The sequence below is a fragment of the Rhineura floridana genome, chromosome 3, assembly GCF_030035675.1.
Source record: "Rhineura floridana isolate rRhiFlo1 chromosome 3, rRhiFlo1.hap2, whole genome shotgun sequence".
NCBI classification, from domain to species: domain Eukaryota; kingdom Metazoa; phylum Chordata; class Lepidosauria; order Squamata; family Rhineuridae; genus Rhineura; species Rhineura floridana.
In genome coordinates this window covers 192,169,275-192,185,503 of record NC_084482.1, presented here as the reverse complement: position 1 = coordinate 192,185,503, position 16,229 = coordinate 192,169,275, and the positions used below count along the sequence as shown (strand labels likewise).

The 16,229-nt window shown below is 42.4% G+C and overlaps 1 protein-coding gene and 2 non-coding genes across 5 annotated transcripts; all 3 read left to right on the top strand.

The window, feature by feature from the left end:
• The first annotated feature begins 3,981 nt into the window (after positions 1–3,981).
• Positions 3,982–4,054, top strand: TRNAV-CAC (transfer RNA valine (anticodon CAC)). Its single transcript has one exon. It is a non-coding gene; the product is annotated as a tRNA-Val (tRNA).
• Positions 4,055–4,634: 580 nt separating this feature from the next.
• On the top strand, positions 4,635–4,707 carry TRNAK-CUU (transfer RNA lysine (anticodon CUU)). The gene has a single exon. It is a non-coding gene; the product is annotated as a tRNA-Lys (tRNA).
• Positions 4,708–5,413: 706 nt separating this feature from the next.
• LOC133380901 (zinc finger protein 239-like) lies at positions 5,414–15,979 on the top strand. Of its 3 annotated transcripts, none has more exons than XM_061619095.1 (2): positions 5,414–5,564; positions 11,655–15,979. In XM_061619095.1, the coding sequence occupies exons 1-2, from the start codon at positions 5,458–5,460 to the stop codon at positions 12,847–12,849; spliced, it is 1,302 nt and encodes a 433-aa protein (XP_061475079.1). In that variant the 5' UTR covers positions 5,414–5,457; the 3' UTR covers positions 12,850–15,979. The 3 variants fall into 3 exon arrangements, with proteins under 3 accessions (XP_061475079.1, XP_061475081.1, XP_061475080.1); XM_061619097.1 differs by having other exon boundaries at positions 5,473–5,564; positions 11,720–15,979; XM_061619096.1 differs by having other exon boundaries at positions 5,473–5,564; positions 11,717–15,979.
• Positions 15,980–16,229: the final 250 nt, after the last annotated feature.

Below are 16,229 nucleotides of genomic sequence, written 5' to 3'. Positions count from 1 at the left end.
TGGTATCCACAACGCTTTCCTCCAACACCACATTTCAAATGAGTTGATTTTTCTCTTATCTGCTTTTTTCACTGTCCAACTTTCACATCCATACATAGAGATTGGAAATACCATGGTCTGAATGATCCTGACTTTAGCGTTCAGTGATATATCTTTAGATTTGAGGACTTTTTCTAGTTCTCTCACAGCTGCCCTCCCCAGTCCTAGCCTTCTTCTGATTTCTTGACTATTGTCTCCATTTTGGTTAATGACTGTGCCGAGGTATTGATAATCCATGACAAGTTCAATGTCCTCATTGTCAACTTTAAAGTTACATAAAACTTCTGTTGTCATTACTTTAGTCTTTTTGACATTCAGCTGCAGTCCTGCTTTTGTGCTTTCCTCTTTAACTTTCATCAGCATTCGTTTCAAATCATTACTGGTTTCTGCTAGTAGTATGGTATCGTCTGCATATCTTAAATTATTGATATTTCTCCCTCCAATTTTCACACCTTCATCTTGGTCCAATGCCGCTTTCCATATGATATGTTCTGCTTATAGATTAAAAAAATAGGGTGTAAAATACACCCCCGTCTCACATCCTTTCCGATGGGGAACCAATCGGTTTCTTCATATTCAGTCCTTACAGTAGCCTCTTGAGCAGAGTATAGGTTGTGCATCAGGACAATCAATGCTGTGGCACCCCCATTTCTTTTAAAGCATTCCATAGTTTTTCATGATCTACACAATTAAAGGCTTTGCTGTAATCTATAAAGCACAGGGTAATTTTCTTCTGAAATTCCTTGCTCCGTTCCATTATCCAGCCTATGTTTGCCATATGATCTCTGGTACCTCTTCCCTTTCTAAATCCAGCTTCGACGTCTGGCATTTCTCGCTCCATGTATCGTAAGAGCCTTAGTTCTAGAATCTTGAGCATTACTTTACTTGCATGGGATATTAAGGCAATAGTTCGGTAATTACTGCATTCCCTGGGATCCCCTTTCTTTGGAATTGGGATGTATATGGAACGCTTCCAGTCTGTGGGCCATTGTTTAGTTTTCCATATTTCTTGACAGATTTTAGTCAAAATTTGGACAGATTCAGTCTCAGTAGTTTGTAGTAACTCTATTGGTATGCCATCTATCCCTGGTGATTTGTTTCTTCCTAGAATTTTAAGAGCAGCTTTCACCTCACATTCTAAAATTCCTGGTTCTTCATCATATGGTTCCTCCATGAATGAATCTGTCATCCTGGCATCTCTTTTATAGAGTTCTTCAGTGTATTGCTTCCATCTTCCTTTTATTTCATCTCGGTCAGTCAGTGTGTTCCCCTGTTGATTATTCAACATCCCTACTCTTGGTTTAAATTTTGCTTTCATTTTTCTAATCTTTTGGAACAGGGATCTTGTTCTACCCTTTTTGTTGTCCTCTATTTCTATACAGTAACTATTGTAATAGTTCTCTTTGTCTCTGCGTACTAGTCGCTGTATTGTTGCATTTAGGGTTCTGACTGTGTTTCTATCTCCTTTTGCTTTTGCTTTCCTTCTCTCTTTAACCATTTTAAGAGTTTCTTCAGTCATCCATTGAGGTCTTTTGCTCTTTTTAACAAGAGGTATTGTCTTTTTGCATTCTTCCCTGATAACGTCTCTGACTTCATTCCATAGCTCTTCTGGTTCTCTGTCAGCTAAGTTGAAAGCCTCAAACCTGTTCCTTATTTGATCTTTATATGCTTCTGGGATGTTATTTAAGTTGTATTTTGGCATTATGATTGCTTTGTTGGTCTGCTTTAGCTTTACTCTGATTTTTGAAATGACCAGTTCATGATCTGTACCACAGTCTGCTCCTGGTCTTGTTTTCACAGAAAGTATGGAACTTCTCCATCTTCTGCTACCAATTATATAATCAATTTGATTCCTATATTGAACATTTGGTGATGTCCATGTGTACAGTCGTCTCTTCGGTTGCTTAAAAAATGTGTTTGCAAGAAACAAATTATTGGCTTCACAGAATTCAATAAGTCTTTCTCCTGCTTCATTTCTGTCTCCTAGGCCCCATTTCCCCACAATTCCTAATTTTTCTCTGTTCCCCACTTTTGCATTCCAGTCCCCCATGCTTATCAGCACATCTTGTTTTGATGTGTGATCAATTTCTTCCTGTACTTCTGCATAAAATCTCTCCAATTCCTCTTCTGCGTTTGCCATGGGAGCATAGACTTGGATGATGGTTATGTTGATAGGTTTCCCGTTTAATCTCATTGATATAACTCGCTCAGACCTTGTGTTGTAGCTCCTAATTGTTTTTGCTACATCACTTCTCACTATTAAAGCAACCCCATTTCTTCTTAATTTCTCATTTCCTGCATAAAATAGTTTGTAGTTGCCTGATTGAAAATGTCCCATTCCCATCCATTTTAGTTTGCTCACACCAAGTATTGTAATGTTGATGCATTCCATTTCTTGCTTGACAGTTTCTAACTTTTCTTGGTTCATGCTTCTCACATTCCATGTTCCTATTGTGTCATTCATACAACTCCAGACTCTCACATCTGTGTGGATCAGCCTCTGGGCTTCCTTTCGGCTTTGACCCAGCTGCATCATTAGTCACAGTGCTACTCATCCTTTGTTCTTCCCCAGTAGCTCGTTGAGTGCCTTCTGACCTGGGGGTCTCATCTTCCAGCACTATCTCGTGTTGCATTTTGGATACTCTGTTCATAAGGGTTTTCGTGGTAAGAGGTATTCAGAGGTGGTTTACCATTGCCTTCCTCTGAGGTTGGATGCATCTTAGTCTGGTGTCTCAGCTTTGACCATTCCGCCTTGGGTGCCCCTGCTAGGAGTCTAGCCTCTTGGTCTAGACTCCTGACGGCATTGCTCTCAGCTTAGTCAACACTCTCAAACCCCCTCACCACGTTAAGGTGTGCATCCTAGAGGAGGATTTATGGATTATATTAACACATATAGGCAGAAATTGTACATGTCACATGCATTTCTCCAGCTTTGGAACAAAAATTGATTTTCTTTTGAAATGAGAATTTTTTTAAATTATGTGAAGTGACATGTACAACATAATTTCCCCACCTAAATCTATAAATTGAATTAGGGGAGAAATGGGATTTGTGGTAAGATGTTACTTACCTTTGGTTTGACTTGTCTGGTTGATTCACTCTTATATACTCTCTATATCTATTGATGTATTATTCCTTTCTGCTTGTACTATTATCTGATGTTGGCTGCTATACTTGTTTATTATGTTATTTTTTTAAAAGAGTATTTTGGCACCTTAAAGCCTGACACTTTTACTATGCCATAAACGTTCAGGGACTGTAGTCTATTTTACTTAATGCATGGAGTGTTAACCAGGTATTCCAGTTTGCAGTGGATTTTTATCACACTACATTGGCTTACCAATGCCAGGATGACTGTGTTATCAACACAACTGGTTTTGTTTTTCCTTTTGTTGTGAATGGCCACTTAACATAATTATAATTGTTTGTACTTTTCTGCATTTTATTATCTTCTGACCTCACTAATTACATTTCCCTTACTCCCCACCACACCAGCCTACATATGCTTCCCCTTTGGAAAAAAGACATTGATGTTGGTGTGGATTGGACAGTTTTGATGCATTTCCTACGGTTAATAACATGGGATAAAGATTAACACTATTTTCTTCATATGCCAGCCCTTGTTGGAAGTACATGATTCAACAGTGGTAGCAAGCTAAAAATGTTAAGCTGCAATCCTACACACACTTAGTTCTATTGACCTCATTGCGGCTTACTTTTGAATAGATATGTATAAGATTACACTACTTGTCCTATTCCAGTCCTACTGTTTCCCAGGTTTCCCGCACTGATGCCTTTTGCTTACATCCCCCCCCGAAGATATGAAGCCCTTGCTCCCATGGAAAGATGGATATTAGCAAGAAAATTCAGAGCCTTATTTGTTAAACGCGTGTTTCCATTTTGAAAGTATTGTAGCATATATGAAATGACATCGGCCAGCTGGTTTCTGTAGTGTAGTGGTTATCACGTTCGCCTCACACGCGAAAGGTCCCCGGTTCGAAACCGGGCAGAAACAGCACGGTAATCCATTTTTCTCTTTTCTCTACCCTGCACGCTGTTCAAAACTATGTTCTTCAGGTATATTGTTGTTGACGCTGCCACATTATAAATATTATTTTCCCAAAAAATATTTTTATCTGGATACATACAGTGTAAAATAAGCAAGGAAAGTGCTGATCGCACGTCCTTAATAAGCAATGTTTCTGAATTATACAGCCACCTTTGTAGCAACACCAACAACAGTGAAAATCTAAGACGAATCAAAAAATTGTGAATACGTGATAATAACCTAAAGAAAAAAATTGGGATGACGTGCGAAATGGGGCTTTGTTATCTTTATAAGAGGCAATTCAATTACAGAACTTTTTAAAAAGCCACCAAACAACGCTTTGACATTATTAATCCAACTTCGTCATGTGCATATTTGAGGTATGCTTTAAAATTTACGCCCTGCACTCTGGAACAATACGATAGGCTAGGTTTTGACTATAATTCATAGACAGATACGGTGAGCGAATTCCATATTCAACTACAAAAGTGCAGGGATTGTAAAAATTACATGTTAACTAGACTAGTTACAAACATTTTTATTACAAGCCCGGCTAGCTCAGTCGGTAGAGCATGAGACTCTTAATCTCAGGGTCGTGGGTTCGAGCCCCACGTTGGGCGTAGCTTTTTCTTTTTAAAGCTCTTCCACTATCAAGCATGCTTATTAAGGCAAATCCTCCAAAGTGACCCGCGAGAACTAGAGAACTCCGGAAGCGTGTTTCATGAATTCAAGTAGAATTTAAATTAAATTAACAAAGCGCGAATCATTTCACCCAGCCTTCCCCGCTTCATTCCTAGTTTTGCCGTTAGATAACAACTACTAAATTATCTTATACAGGACAGTTCACGTGCATATAATTTCCCATCTCTGGAAATCATCTTTATGTTGTTTGCCAAGCACAGCCTGGAGTACAGGAGGAGATAATAAAGAGGTATGCTCTTCCTTGTCCCCATTTTTGCCTTTTTCTTTTGAATACTGCCCAGATTTTGCTGCCTTTGTCTTCGTCGTTTTTCGTTTAATTTTTGCCGGAGCTCAGAATGGGAAAATGTAATCAGTACCGAGACGTCGCCTTAGGCCGGGCAAGACAGCACTCATATTCTGGGATTACGAGACAACTGATTTCAGGTGCAGTTCTGTGACTTACAAGAATGTCTCTGAAACCAGCACTCTTTCCACCCTTCCCCCCCCCCACACACACACGGTTTAGCACTGGTTTTGAGAGTATGTGTAGAGAGCAACAGCCTTGTAGTCCAGTCCCAAGCAGAACTGCAATTCCCAGAATGCCCTGACCTGAGCATTATGCTTCCCCTTGGCTATCAGGACTCCATTTCCCAGGGTGCTTCGCGGGGGTAACACAAAAGGCCACAGGAATGCGGTCGCAGCCTGACTCTTATGGGTGTTTGCTCTGCTGTGCTGCACCCCTGCTTCTCGTCGGGATAAAACCTAAACAAACGCATAAAGATAGGAATGGACCCTGGTAAGTGCCTGAGGGAAGGCGGCTGAAGGGAGATAGGGAAGCAAATGAGGGCAAGTCTGTGGACGCCACCCAAGAAAACGGATGTTAATAGGGGTTGTCGCTGGAGTATTTTGCTGGTTGCTGTGTTGGCTCAGCTCAAATGGAGAGCGGAGCGCTTGCGTAGGCGTAGAGGTAGCAGGGCCGGCCGAGGTAGGGAAGGGTTGCTGATTTTATATCAAGGACAAACGCGCAAAACTCCGCATCCTGAAATCCCTATCAGTAGACTTCAAGATCGTGATATGTTCCTTCTAGATAACACTTTCCTTGTTCAATCTCTATCTTTTGATGCTCCAGAAACGGTCCGTGTGACCATACTGCTGAATAGGGTTGCCAGGTTCTTGGCCTGAGACTGATCCTGTATCTTTAGGAGAAGACAAAGTCAGCCAAGTGCAGGTGTCCTTGCAACCCTGTAATGAGAAAAACCACAAGGTGGAATTCTCCCTTGCCCCTGCACAACCTTTAAAGATACAGAAGACCTCTTGGAGGCTGGGCGTGACAACCAAGAGGTCTTCTGTATCTTTAAAAGTTGTGTAGGGGGAAGAAAGTATCCCACCTTGTGGGTTTTCTCATTACAGGGTTGCAAGAACACCTGCACTTGGCTGACTTTCTCTTCTCCTAAAGATACAGGATCAGTCTCAGGCCAAGAACCTGGCAACCCTACTGCTGAACTATTTTTATTTTTAGTTTCTCTTTACCATCTCAAGATTAATTATTCATACTTGTAATTAATTCGTGTTAACTATCATTCTCTGGCTGTATACTTGCAATCTGTAACCTAGGTTAGAACCCTCACTTCACCTATACTATGCAAGGTAACAAGCATCCATCCTTATTATTCTTGTGTTTTTAAATGTACCTCCATTACAGTAATAGTGTTTAAGAGGCTACTAATCCGTGTTGAGCACTCTTAAGTATGTACTTCATAACAGTGCAATTTTAGACATGTCTCTTTGTGTACATTATGTGCCTTCAACTCGATTATGACTTATGGCGACCCTATGAACCAGTAAACTCCAATAGCATCTGAACCACCCTGTTCAGATCTTGTGAGTTCAGGTTTGTGGCTTCCTTTATGGAGTCAAACCATCTTTTGTTTGGTCTTCCTCTTTTTCTACTCCCTTTTCCCAGCTTTATTGTCTTTTCTAGTGAATCATGTCTTCTCATTATATGTCCAAAGTATGATAACCTCAGTTTCATCATTTTAGTTTCTAGTGACGGTTCTGGTTTAATTTGTTCTAACATCCAATTGTTTGTCTTTTTCACGGTCCATGGTATGTGCAAAGCTCTTCTCCACCACATTTCAAATGAGTTGATTTTTCTCTTACCCGCTTTTTTCACTGTCCAACTTTCAAATCCATACATAGAGATTGGGAATACCATGGTCTGAATGATCCTGACTTTAGTGTTCACTGATATATGTTTGCATTTGATGACCTTCTCTAGTTCTCTCATAGTTGTGCTCCCCAGTCCTAGTCTATTTATTTCTTGACTATTGTCTCCATTTTGGTTAATGACTGTGTCAACATACTGATAATCCTTGACAAGTTCAATGTCTTCATTGTCAACTGTAAAGTTACATAAATCTTCTGTTGTCATTACTTTAGTCTTCTTGATGTTGAGCTGTAGTCCTGCTTTTGTGCTTTCCTCTTTAACTTTCATCAGCATTCATTTCAAATCATTACTGGTTTTTATTCAACTAAGTTCTATTTAGAGTAGACGCAATGAAATGAATGGTCCTAAATTAGTCATGTCTTTTCATTTCAGTGGGTCTACTCTTTCTAGGACTGGCATTGGATGCAGATCTCTATGGGCAAAAATGGGCAAGCTTTTTAAGTAATGTAAAACTCTTCATCAGGCAGAACAAAAATGTAAGTCAGGGCTAATTGCCACTTCTAAAGTGGCACAGTGAAGCATTAGAGCTGAATATGTCCTGGTAGAGTTTGTCACATGGTGAAAGGGTTGTGTGATTGCTTGCCTAGCTTGCAGTTCAATCCACATTTTTTTTATTTACTTTGAATACATTTAAGACTGCCCTGCCCTAAGGTTATGAGTTGAATGCAATGTCTCACCTAGGTTTTCATATCAAATATAGGCCTGAGAAGATTTTAGTTGGGGGGGTGGAAAGATCCTTGCATCATGAAAGTGGTAAAATGGGAACTAGATTACTTCCGACTGTAGGTGGGCAGTCACATTTTTTAATATCTCCCTACATTAAGAAGCTAAGAATAGTGCTATTCAGTCAGGCCAAAGGCTCATCTAATCCAGCATGCTGTTTTCACAATGGCCAACCAGATGCCTGTGGGACACCACAGGTAAGACGTGAGTGCAGTAGCATTCTCCCATTTCTTTAAAAACTCATGCTATTCCTTGCTAAAAAAAAATGAGCACATGTGGCCAAGATTGGACTAGGTTTCTTATTTCAAGAAAATTTTGTGGTGTGTGTGCTTAATTAATGAAGGGAACACTCAAAACTGGAGTCCTCCACCTGCAACCCATTCTGCCACCTCATTCTCCTGCATGGGTAGACCACTCTCCAGCTCATCAAGCAGCAGAATGAAGTGGTACATGCCTGAAGTGTTAGAATGGAATATATCATTTAAGTTTGCAAAGGGTGTGCGTGCACCATTTTTGAATGCTTCCCCATTTAAACATTCCCTACAAATAACAAGAATTAGCATATTGGGGAGAGAGGTTCCTTCTGTGCTAGTCTTCTACTTGCATGGAATCTCCCCTTCCCCATTCCCCTGCTGGGCAGCAGCGCCAAAACCCCCCCCCCCCGTCTGAAATGTTTCGGTCCATTCAACCACACCTTAGGACTCTGCTACCTCATTCCATTGTGTGTACATAGCAACATCAGAAGCTGCTTTATATGGAATCAGGCCATTGGTCCATCTGGCTCATCTATTGTCTACATTGCCTGGCAGCAGCTCTCCAGGGTTTGAGACAGGGAGCATTTCCAGCCCTTCTTGGAGATGCTGAGGACTGAACCAAAGACCTACTGCGTACAAATTTGTAGATCAAGTCCTATTCAGAATTTGTTCCCCTCCACCATTACCACCAAATTTATGCTGGAAACAGAGTGACTCTCATAACACAGAACCTTCCAAATCCAAAACCTTCCAATCAACTGACTCTAGAGAAAATGGATGGGGTTTTTTTTTGAGGGGGGGATAAAGGCTTAGCAACAGGGTAATTCTGTAATACTCCGATCATATTCAGACTTAGTCCCTTGGCACTCAGTGACACTTATTACAGTTGACTTATATAGCGTTGTGCTGTAAGGGTCTGATTCCTTTAAAATAGAAAGTAGATCCAGGTATCTGTTTGGCAGCTGGTCTGTTTTGAACCCTGAGTCAGTTGTTGATGTTATTATTATTATTCATTTATATAGCACTATTAGATGCACATGGTGCTGTATATAAAATAAGACAATAAAAACAAGTCCCTGTCCGATAAGGTGTACAATCAAAGTAAAATAAAATGAGGACAACAAAGGAGAGGAGGGGAAATTAACGGAGGACAAAGTTGGAGTATCCCCTCTGCCACAGGGCATGTGATGTCTGTTGTTTGAAGTCTTGTCTTCTGCACTGCCACAGTACATCCAGAGTAGGTTGGGTCATGATAGAACTTGCTGTCATCTCACATACGGGACTGGGAACAGAAGGATAAGACCTGGGTGCTATTGCAGATAGTATTGCTGGCCCCGGGCCAGCAGCTTTCTTCTGAGCAAACAGCTTGCCAGACTTGCATCCTGATGTCCTTAAGAAGAGCCCTGCTGGATCTGTCCAAGGTCCTATTTAGTCCATCACTCTGTTCTCACAGCGGCCAACCAGATGTCTGTGGGAAGCCTGCAAGCAGGAACTGAGCGCAACAGTAGCACTCTCCCCATTTGCAGTTCCCATCAACTGGTATCCAGGGGCATATTGCCTCTGGCAGTAGAGATTAAACATAGCCATCAGATGGCTTACTGCTGAAACAGCCGTTGACATGGAGGCATATGTAGGAGGTACATTTGTGTATGTTGTGCATGTACTTGTCTGAAAGGCTGACTCATGGCATGCTTTACATCTCCAAGAAGCAAGTTCTAAGGAGGTAGTATTTTGCTATAATAGGACAAGCCAGTTTGGTGTTGCATCTGAGCCCATCTTGTAGGCTTTATACAACACTGGGCAGGTTTGCCAAGCACTGGGATTGAGGCCTAGGAAATGTCAACAGAGCAAGTTAATTTAAATGTGCTGCCACAATATTACATCCCCTAGATTGCATTGTAACTTTTCATGCTCTATTTACAATCCAGAATCTGAAATGGGAATGAATGTACGTAAGGGCAAAAACACACACATCAAACTGGACCTTTGCTTGTTGGTTGGTTCCCTCCACTGCCCAAGAGACAGAAGAGTGAGTGGCAGCTTGCCTTTATGGCAGCAGGAACTGTTGCAACAAAATCAGTAAATCAGGAAGCCGCCTTGAGTTCCAGTTTGGAAAAAGGGCGGGGTATAAATAAAGATAATAATAATATAATAATAAATCAGGCCAAGGTGCACACGTAGTTCTTGTCTATGTATGCTTGTACTCTGTTTTTTCTTTTCTTTTGGAATGTAGCCAAATTAAAACGAGGGCAAGTAGAAGGGGGAGGGTTGTAGCTCTGTGGTAGAGCACATGCGTTACATGCGCAAGGACTCCAGTTAGGACTTGGAAAGATTCCTGCCCGAAACCCTGCCCATTGTGGATAGTACTGATCTAGATGGACTTGGGATAAGGTTGCTTCTTCTGCAGAACTGGCAATAAGCACAGTCTCCCTTTTGCTGATTCTTTCAGTGAGAAATGCTTGGCATAAGCCTCACATAGGTTTGCATCAACCTCATGTGGACTGATCCACACCCATCTCTTCCTCTGTTCCTCTACATCTAATATTTAAGCAGCTCACGTGAACTGCTGCTTACTTCCAAGATGGGGTTTGCGAGTAAACTCTGTTAGGGTTCCCTTTTTATCTTACAAGGGTGCATCAGGGAGAGCCTGTATTGAGCCTTACATGCTGTATCAAGGGTCCTTTGATGGCATGAGTTCATACACATGCGGTTGTATCAGCCTTGCAAACGGAAGTGAAAGAGGATGGTCAGAAAAATGACATAATAGCCAAGGAGGGCTGAGCTGTAGCTGCTTATCAGAAGATGCCCACTGGGGATGGGCCTTTCAAGTGCCTTGAGTATGGGAGGTGCTTCATTTGCAATTCATACTTTGCACACACTAGAGAATCAACACAGGGCACTTGCTGGGCTTCTCATTAGACATCAGAGAATCCACTTTAAAAGCACTTCAAAAAAAATCATCTGGTATTATCTGGATCTCTTAATCCCATTCTCATTGTGCGAAAAGGAAAACGCAGTATTCATCACATTAGTAATGCTGAGGGTACATCTGGAAAGTGCAGTTAGGTCAAAGTTAGTATAGTCACTGAGGCAGATCCCTGTGCTCCCTCTCAGTAACCTAATGCCCCAGAGCTGTCCCACCTGTTTCCCTCCCTGCCTTCTCTCTCTCCCTCCCTCCTGCCGCTCGCCCTGTTTTCCTGCAGTTGACTCCCTTAACTAAGTAACTAAGACTTGTGGTAGTTGAGACAATTGATTATTTTCTTTGAGTGAGGGTGGACAGCAGGAAGGGAATTTTAAAATTGTATTTATAAAGCATTTGGGGGGGAGGGAGTTAAAGGGCTGTATCCATCTGCAAATTGGGACTTCCTCTTCCTGTGCACGCCCGCTCCCAATCAGTTCTGGAGATTCCCCCAAACTTGCAGATTTGGAGGGGCATGCGAGGAGAGGAGAGGAAAGGAAGAGGAAGTATTCCTATTGCGTAGATGGATACAACCCAATTTGCATGTGGTTTTTTTTAAGCCAATACAGGTCACATTTGACTAGTTTCTTAGCAGCCAAAGAGTTTGCTGCTGGGCTTCTCAGAACAATCTCCATTTTTATTTCTCAAGTCGTCCTTGGAAGCTTATTGATTGTTTTTACATGATATAACATGCCCCTCTTCCTTCCATCATACTCCCAATAGCTTAGATTGCTTGTGGCCTCGTTGTGGAGATAAAATGACTGATGGCAGACTCTTTGTTCTAGCAGTTGAAGATTGGATCAAGAGAGAAAATGAAGAGGAAACTCCCCAGCAAATGGATCCCATGCCAGTGGATCCTGAACAACTGCATGATACCTTATCAGAGGAGAGTGAGGATTTCCCGGATTCTGAGCAGTCAAAAGCCCGTAAGAGGGATCTGGAAACCCATCGGGACACGTTCACAGGGGACATCTGCTTTGACTATGAGGCTGGCCCTCAGAGAATTCATGCAAATGATAGGCCATTTAAATGTGATGTGTGTGAGAAAAGCTTCCGCCACAGTTCCAGTCTTTTGACCCATCGGAGACTCCATACAGGAGAGAAACCTTACAAATGTACTGATTGTGGGAAAAGCTTTAACACCAGTTCAGCACTCATAGTGCATCGCAGGACTCATACTGGGGAGAAATCTTATGTCTGTTCGGACTGTGGGAGATGCTTCAGTGAAGGCTCAGTGCTCATCAAGCACTGGAGAATCCACACAGGGGAGAAGCCATACAAGTGTGCGATATGTGGGAGGGGATTCCGGCAGAGCTCACAGCTTCGTGCCCATGAGAGGACCCACACAGGCGAAAAACCTTACGAGTGCCAGGACTGTGGGAAGTGCTTTAGCACCAGCTCGAACCTCTCAGCCCATCAGAGGACCCACACGGGTGAAAAGCCCTACATCTGCACTGAATGTGACCGGAGGTTTGGTCACAAGTCACACCTCATATCACACCAGAAAACGCACACTGAGAAGTTGCACGCTTGCCCTGATTGCCCGGCCAGCTTCCGAATGATCCACCAGCTCCTGGTCCATCGCAAATCCCACCAGGAGGACAGACGCTACAAATGCCTGCTCTGTGGGAAGACCTTCAGCTATAGCTCGGCCCTCCTTGCACACCAGAGGATGCACACAGGGGACAGGCCATTTAAGTGCCTTGAATGTGGGAGGAGTTTCATCCGGAACTCGGACTTGAACAAACACCAGAGAATCCACACAGGTGAGAAGCCCTATGAGTGTCCTGAGTGTGGGAAGAGGTTTAATCAGAGCTCTCACCTAGTTAGCCATCGGAGAGTCCACTTTAAAAGCACGACCAAAAATCCTGACGCAAACGTGAGTGCTCCGGTTGAGCAAGAAATTGAGTCTTCCTGAAGGTCCACTTCTTAACAGCCCTTGACAAAGATCTGTTTCTATAAATTATTAAGCCTGCAGTCCTGTGCATGCTTTTATGGGAATAAATACAGTGAGACTTACTTCTGAGAAAATATGCAGACGATTGAACTGAGGTACTCGCAAACCGGACTGTGTTTATTCCATCTTGAAAAAAACAAAAGAAAATTCTCCTCCAAGGCTGTTGAGATTCTTCACTAAGGAAAGCGGAGTTCTGTGGCCTTGGATACCCTATGGTTCTGCAAATCAAGCAAGTTGACGTTTATTTGTTTTGCATTACTTGTTCTGTTTCGCAGGTCCATAGATAAGGGCAAACAGATATGCCAGGTGCTGAGGCTTTGCCTTCTGGCCACTGGAAATCTTGCTCAGCTTTCTCTGCCTTTTGAGATCTTGTCAGACTTGAAATCCATGTGGACAATGTCTATCTTTGCTGCTGTAAGGACTGAAAATGTGGGTGTGTGGTTTTGATTTTTAAATGGCATGTTTGATTCTTGGCAGGCTGAAATCTGTGCCCCAGATCATCTGTCCTTGTGTGAAGGTGGAATACACTGTCTTGAATATAGCAACATGTCAAACAGAGGCGAGGGATCTTTTTTAGCCTGAGGGCCACACTCCCTCATACACAATCTTTCCAGGGTCGCATGCCAGTGGTGAGTGGGGCCAGAATCAAAATTGGGCAGAACAGAAGTGGCCTCTTTTTTTAGTGCAGGAGGCTAGGTGTGCAAAAGTCAGAGGTTTTTACATGCACACAGCCCACACCCAACTCTCCATACAAGAAGTATTATCACAGTTCAAGGACCCATTCCAGCAAGGTAGAAACACTTATGGAGGGCAAGGATTGGTATGGGGTATGGCCTGGGGAGGGAGCGTGGCAGCATGAGAGTCTGAAGGGCTAGAATCAAGTGGAGTGTCCTACCCCAGGCAAGTATGCGTGGCCTCACTATTGGCTTCCTTTTGGAAACAGACCATGGGAAGGGCTGAACACAGGGGAAAGAGCATCTGCTTTGCATGCAGCAGGTCCCAGATTCAATCTTTGGATCTCCGGGTAGGGTGGCAAATGCCTCAAGCTGGAGCCCCAGAGAGTTGCCGCCAGTCAATTAAAGCAATACTGAGCCAGGTGGACCAATGGTCTGACTTGATATAAGGCATTTTCCTATGTACACCCCTCTGGGCCTGAGGTTCCCCACCATTTAAGGCCCCATCAGCACTACACATATAAAGCAGTATCATACCACTTTAAACAGCTTCCCCCAGGGAATCTTGGGGACTGTAGTTTGGGAAAGGTGCCGAGAGTTGTTAGGAGACCCCTATTCCCCTCACAGAGCTACAGCGCCCAGAGGGGTTTAACCATCAATATTTCTTCTCAGGGAACAGTGGGATTGGATCCAGACTTAAATTAGCCATGCTTGAGTCCCACTGAAATTAATGGGCCAAATTAGCCATGACTAACTTAAGCCCTGTTGATTTCAATGGGAATAAAGCATGGCAAACTTAGTATTGATCCAGCTCAGTGTTTAAAGTTTCCTGGTTAGTGGTGGGGGAGGGAGAGGAAGGGCAGGGTGGCTTCATGCTTGTCAGGCCACAGAAGGTGCAAGGATGACCTTATTTCTCTGTGGGCCATGTTGGTTGACACTTCCAGTCATTTGCTTTTCAGATGAATAGAGCACCAACCAGCATTTTCATAACCACATTACACTCAAGTGTTTTCCTGTATCTTTTACAAAATATTAGAGATGAGGAATAGCCTAACAAGGAAGAGGAGCTGCATTTCAAAATGAATGGCTAGGTTTTGTTACTTGGTCATAAAATAAAATGAAGCGCTCACTTGGATGGTGAGAAACTAACCCCCCCCCCAATAGACAATGGTCATTGCTTAATAATTCATGTAGAGCATATTGCTGGCTGTGTGTGTGTATATACATATATATTTTTCTATACTATTTTATAACTTACACTTCATTGGAGCCAAGGTAAATGGAGAACATATCCAACATATTTTAGAATCCACTTCTATTAAAAATCCACAAGAATTTTTCGCCATGGACTTCTTTCAGGCTTCCTATAGGCCTCTGGTTGGCCACTGTGAGAACAAGATTGTGGACTAACTGGACTATGGGCCTGACCCAGCAGGCTCCTCTTCTTTTTTTGACAACTTTAGGAGAGTGTATGTTGCAGGCCAAATATTTAAGTCTGTGTGCAAAAATTCTGATTTTAAATTTCTATTTGAAATCTAAATGACTTTTCAAAGATTTTTCAGTGGAGGTGTGTGCCTGTGTTACTATTTTCAGGAGAAAAGGACTTGGAAAAACCAAATTTGGAATAAATTTGTCCAGCCAATTAGATCTTATTCATGTGTTGGATGCTGTATTCATTTATTCTCTGAGGCACTTGCAACTCTGTGCTGCATTGCATGATATTTGACTTCTCTTTGCAGGAAAAAACAGCAACCCCAAAACAAACGAAAACTTGCATTTTCTTCTTTCTGTAAGGGCATTACTCATCCCCACATAGAGCCAAACAAAGCTGAATTTAGCAATTTCATGAATAATTTTTAAAAAGTAAATTGCATTTGTAGGGAGGCAAATTCAGAACACTGGCATGCAAAATAGGGAACTTTAACCCTTTACCTCCTCCTGTGGTCCCCTGTCTGGATCAGGCTTCTGGTGCCTGCTATTTGAGGGATGGGGGGGCACTCTCCTGGAAGCAGACTGATGACAGATAATAATGTATCTGTGCCATTGTCATCTGATAGAAGGAGCGGAACCAGATGGATCTGCTTTTTGCCAGTGAGAGGATGCCACAAGCTACCATTTACAGATTTGAATAATTACACTTCTCAGCAGCTACTTTCACAGAGAACAGATGGTTCTGGTTTATGATAGATGCATCTGAGTGGACATGGTACCCCATAAGGATCTGAGGACTGGATAGGCAAGATCACCATGTAGGTGATGTACAGACACAATATTGTGAAATTGAAAGACACACACATTTGGGATGGCCTTTCTAGTTTAGATGTGGATTTTTAAATCTTTCTTCTTTGGCAGAGTAAGCAAGCCAAACTTTTTTGTTCTTGTATTATTCTCCTTAATAAATTTTTGTAATTTTAAAATAGTTGGGTACTTTTTTTGTCTTAGAGTTTGACTACACTAACTCAGTTAATTGTAAAATGGGTAAAGGTTGTCCCTACAAGAGACACATTTAGAGATTGCTATTAAGGTGCAGCAAACATTAAAGCAAGGATTGGAAACCTGTAGCCCTCCATGTGCTGGTTGGACTGCAACTCCCATCATCCCTGATCATTGGCCGTGCTGATGGGAGTTGGAGTCCAACAACTTCTGGAAGGCCACAGCTTCCCCTCT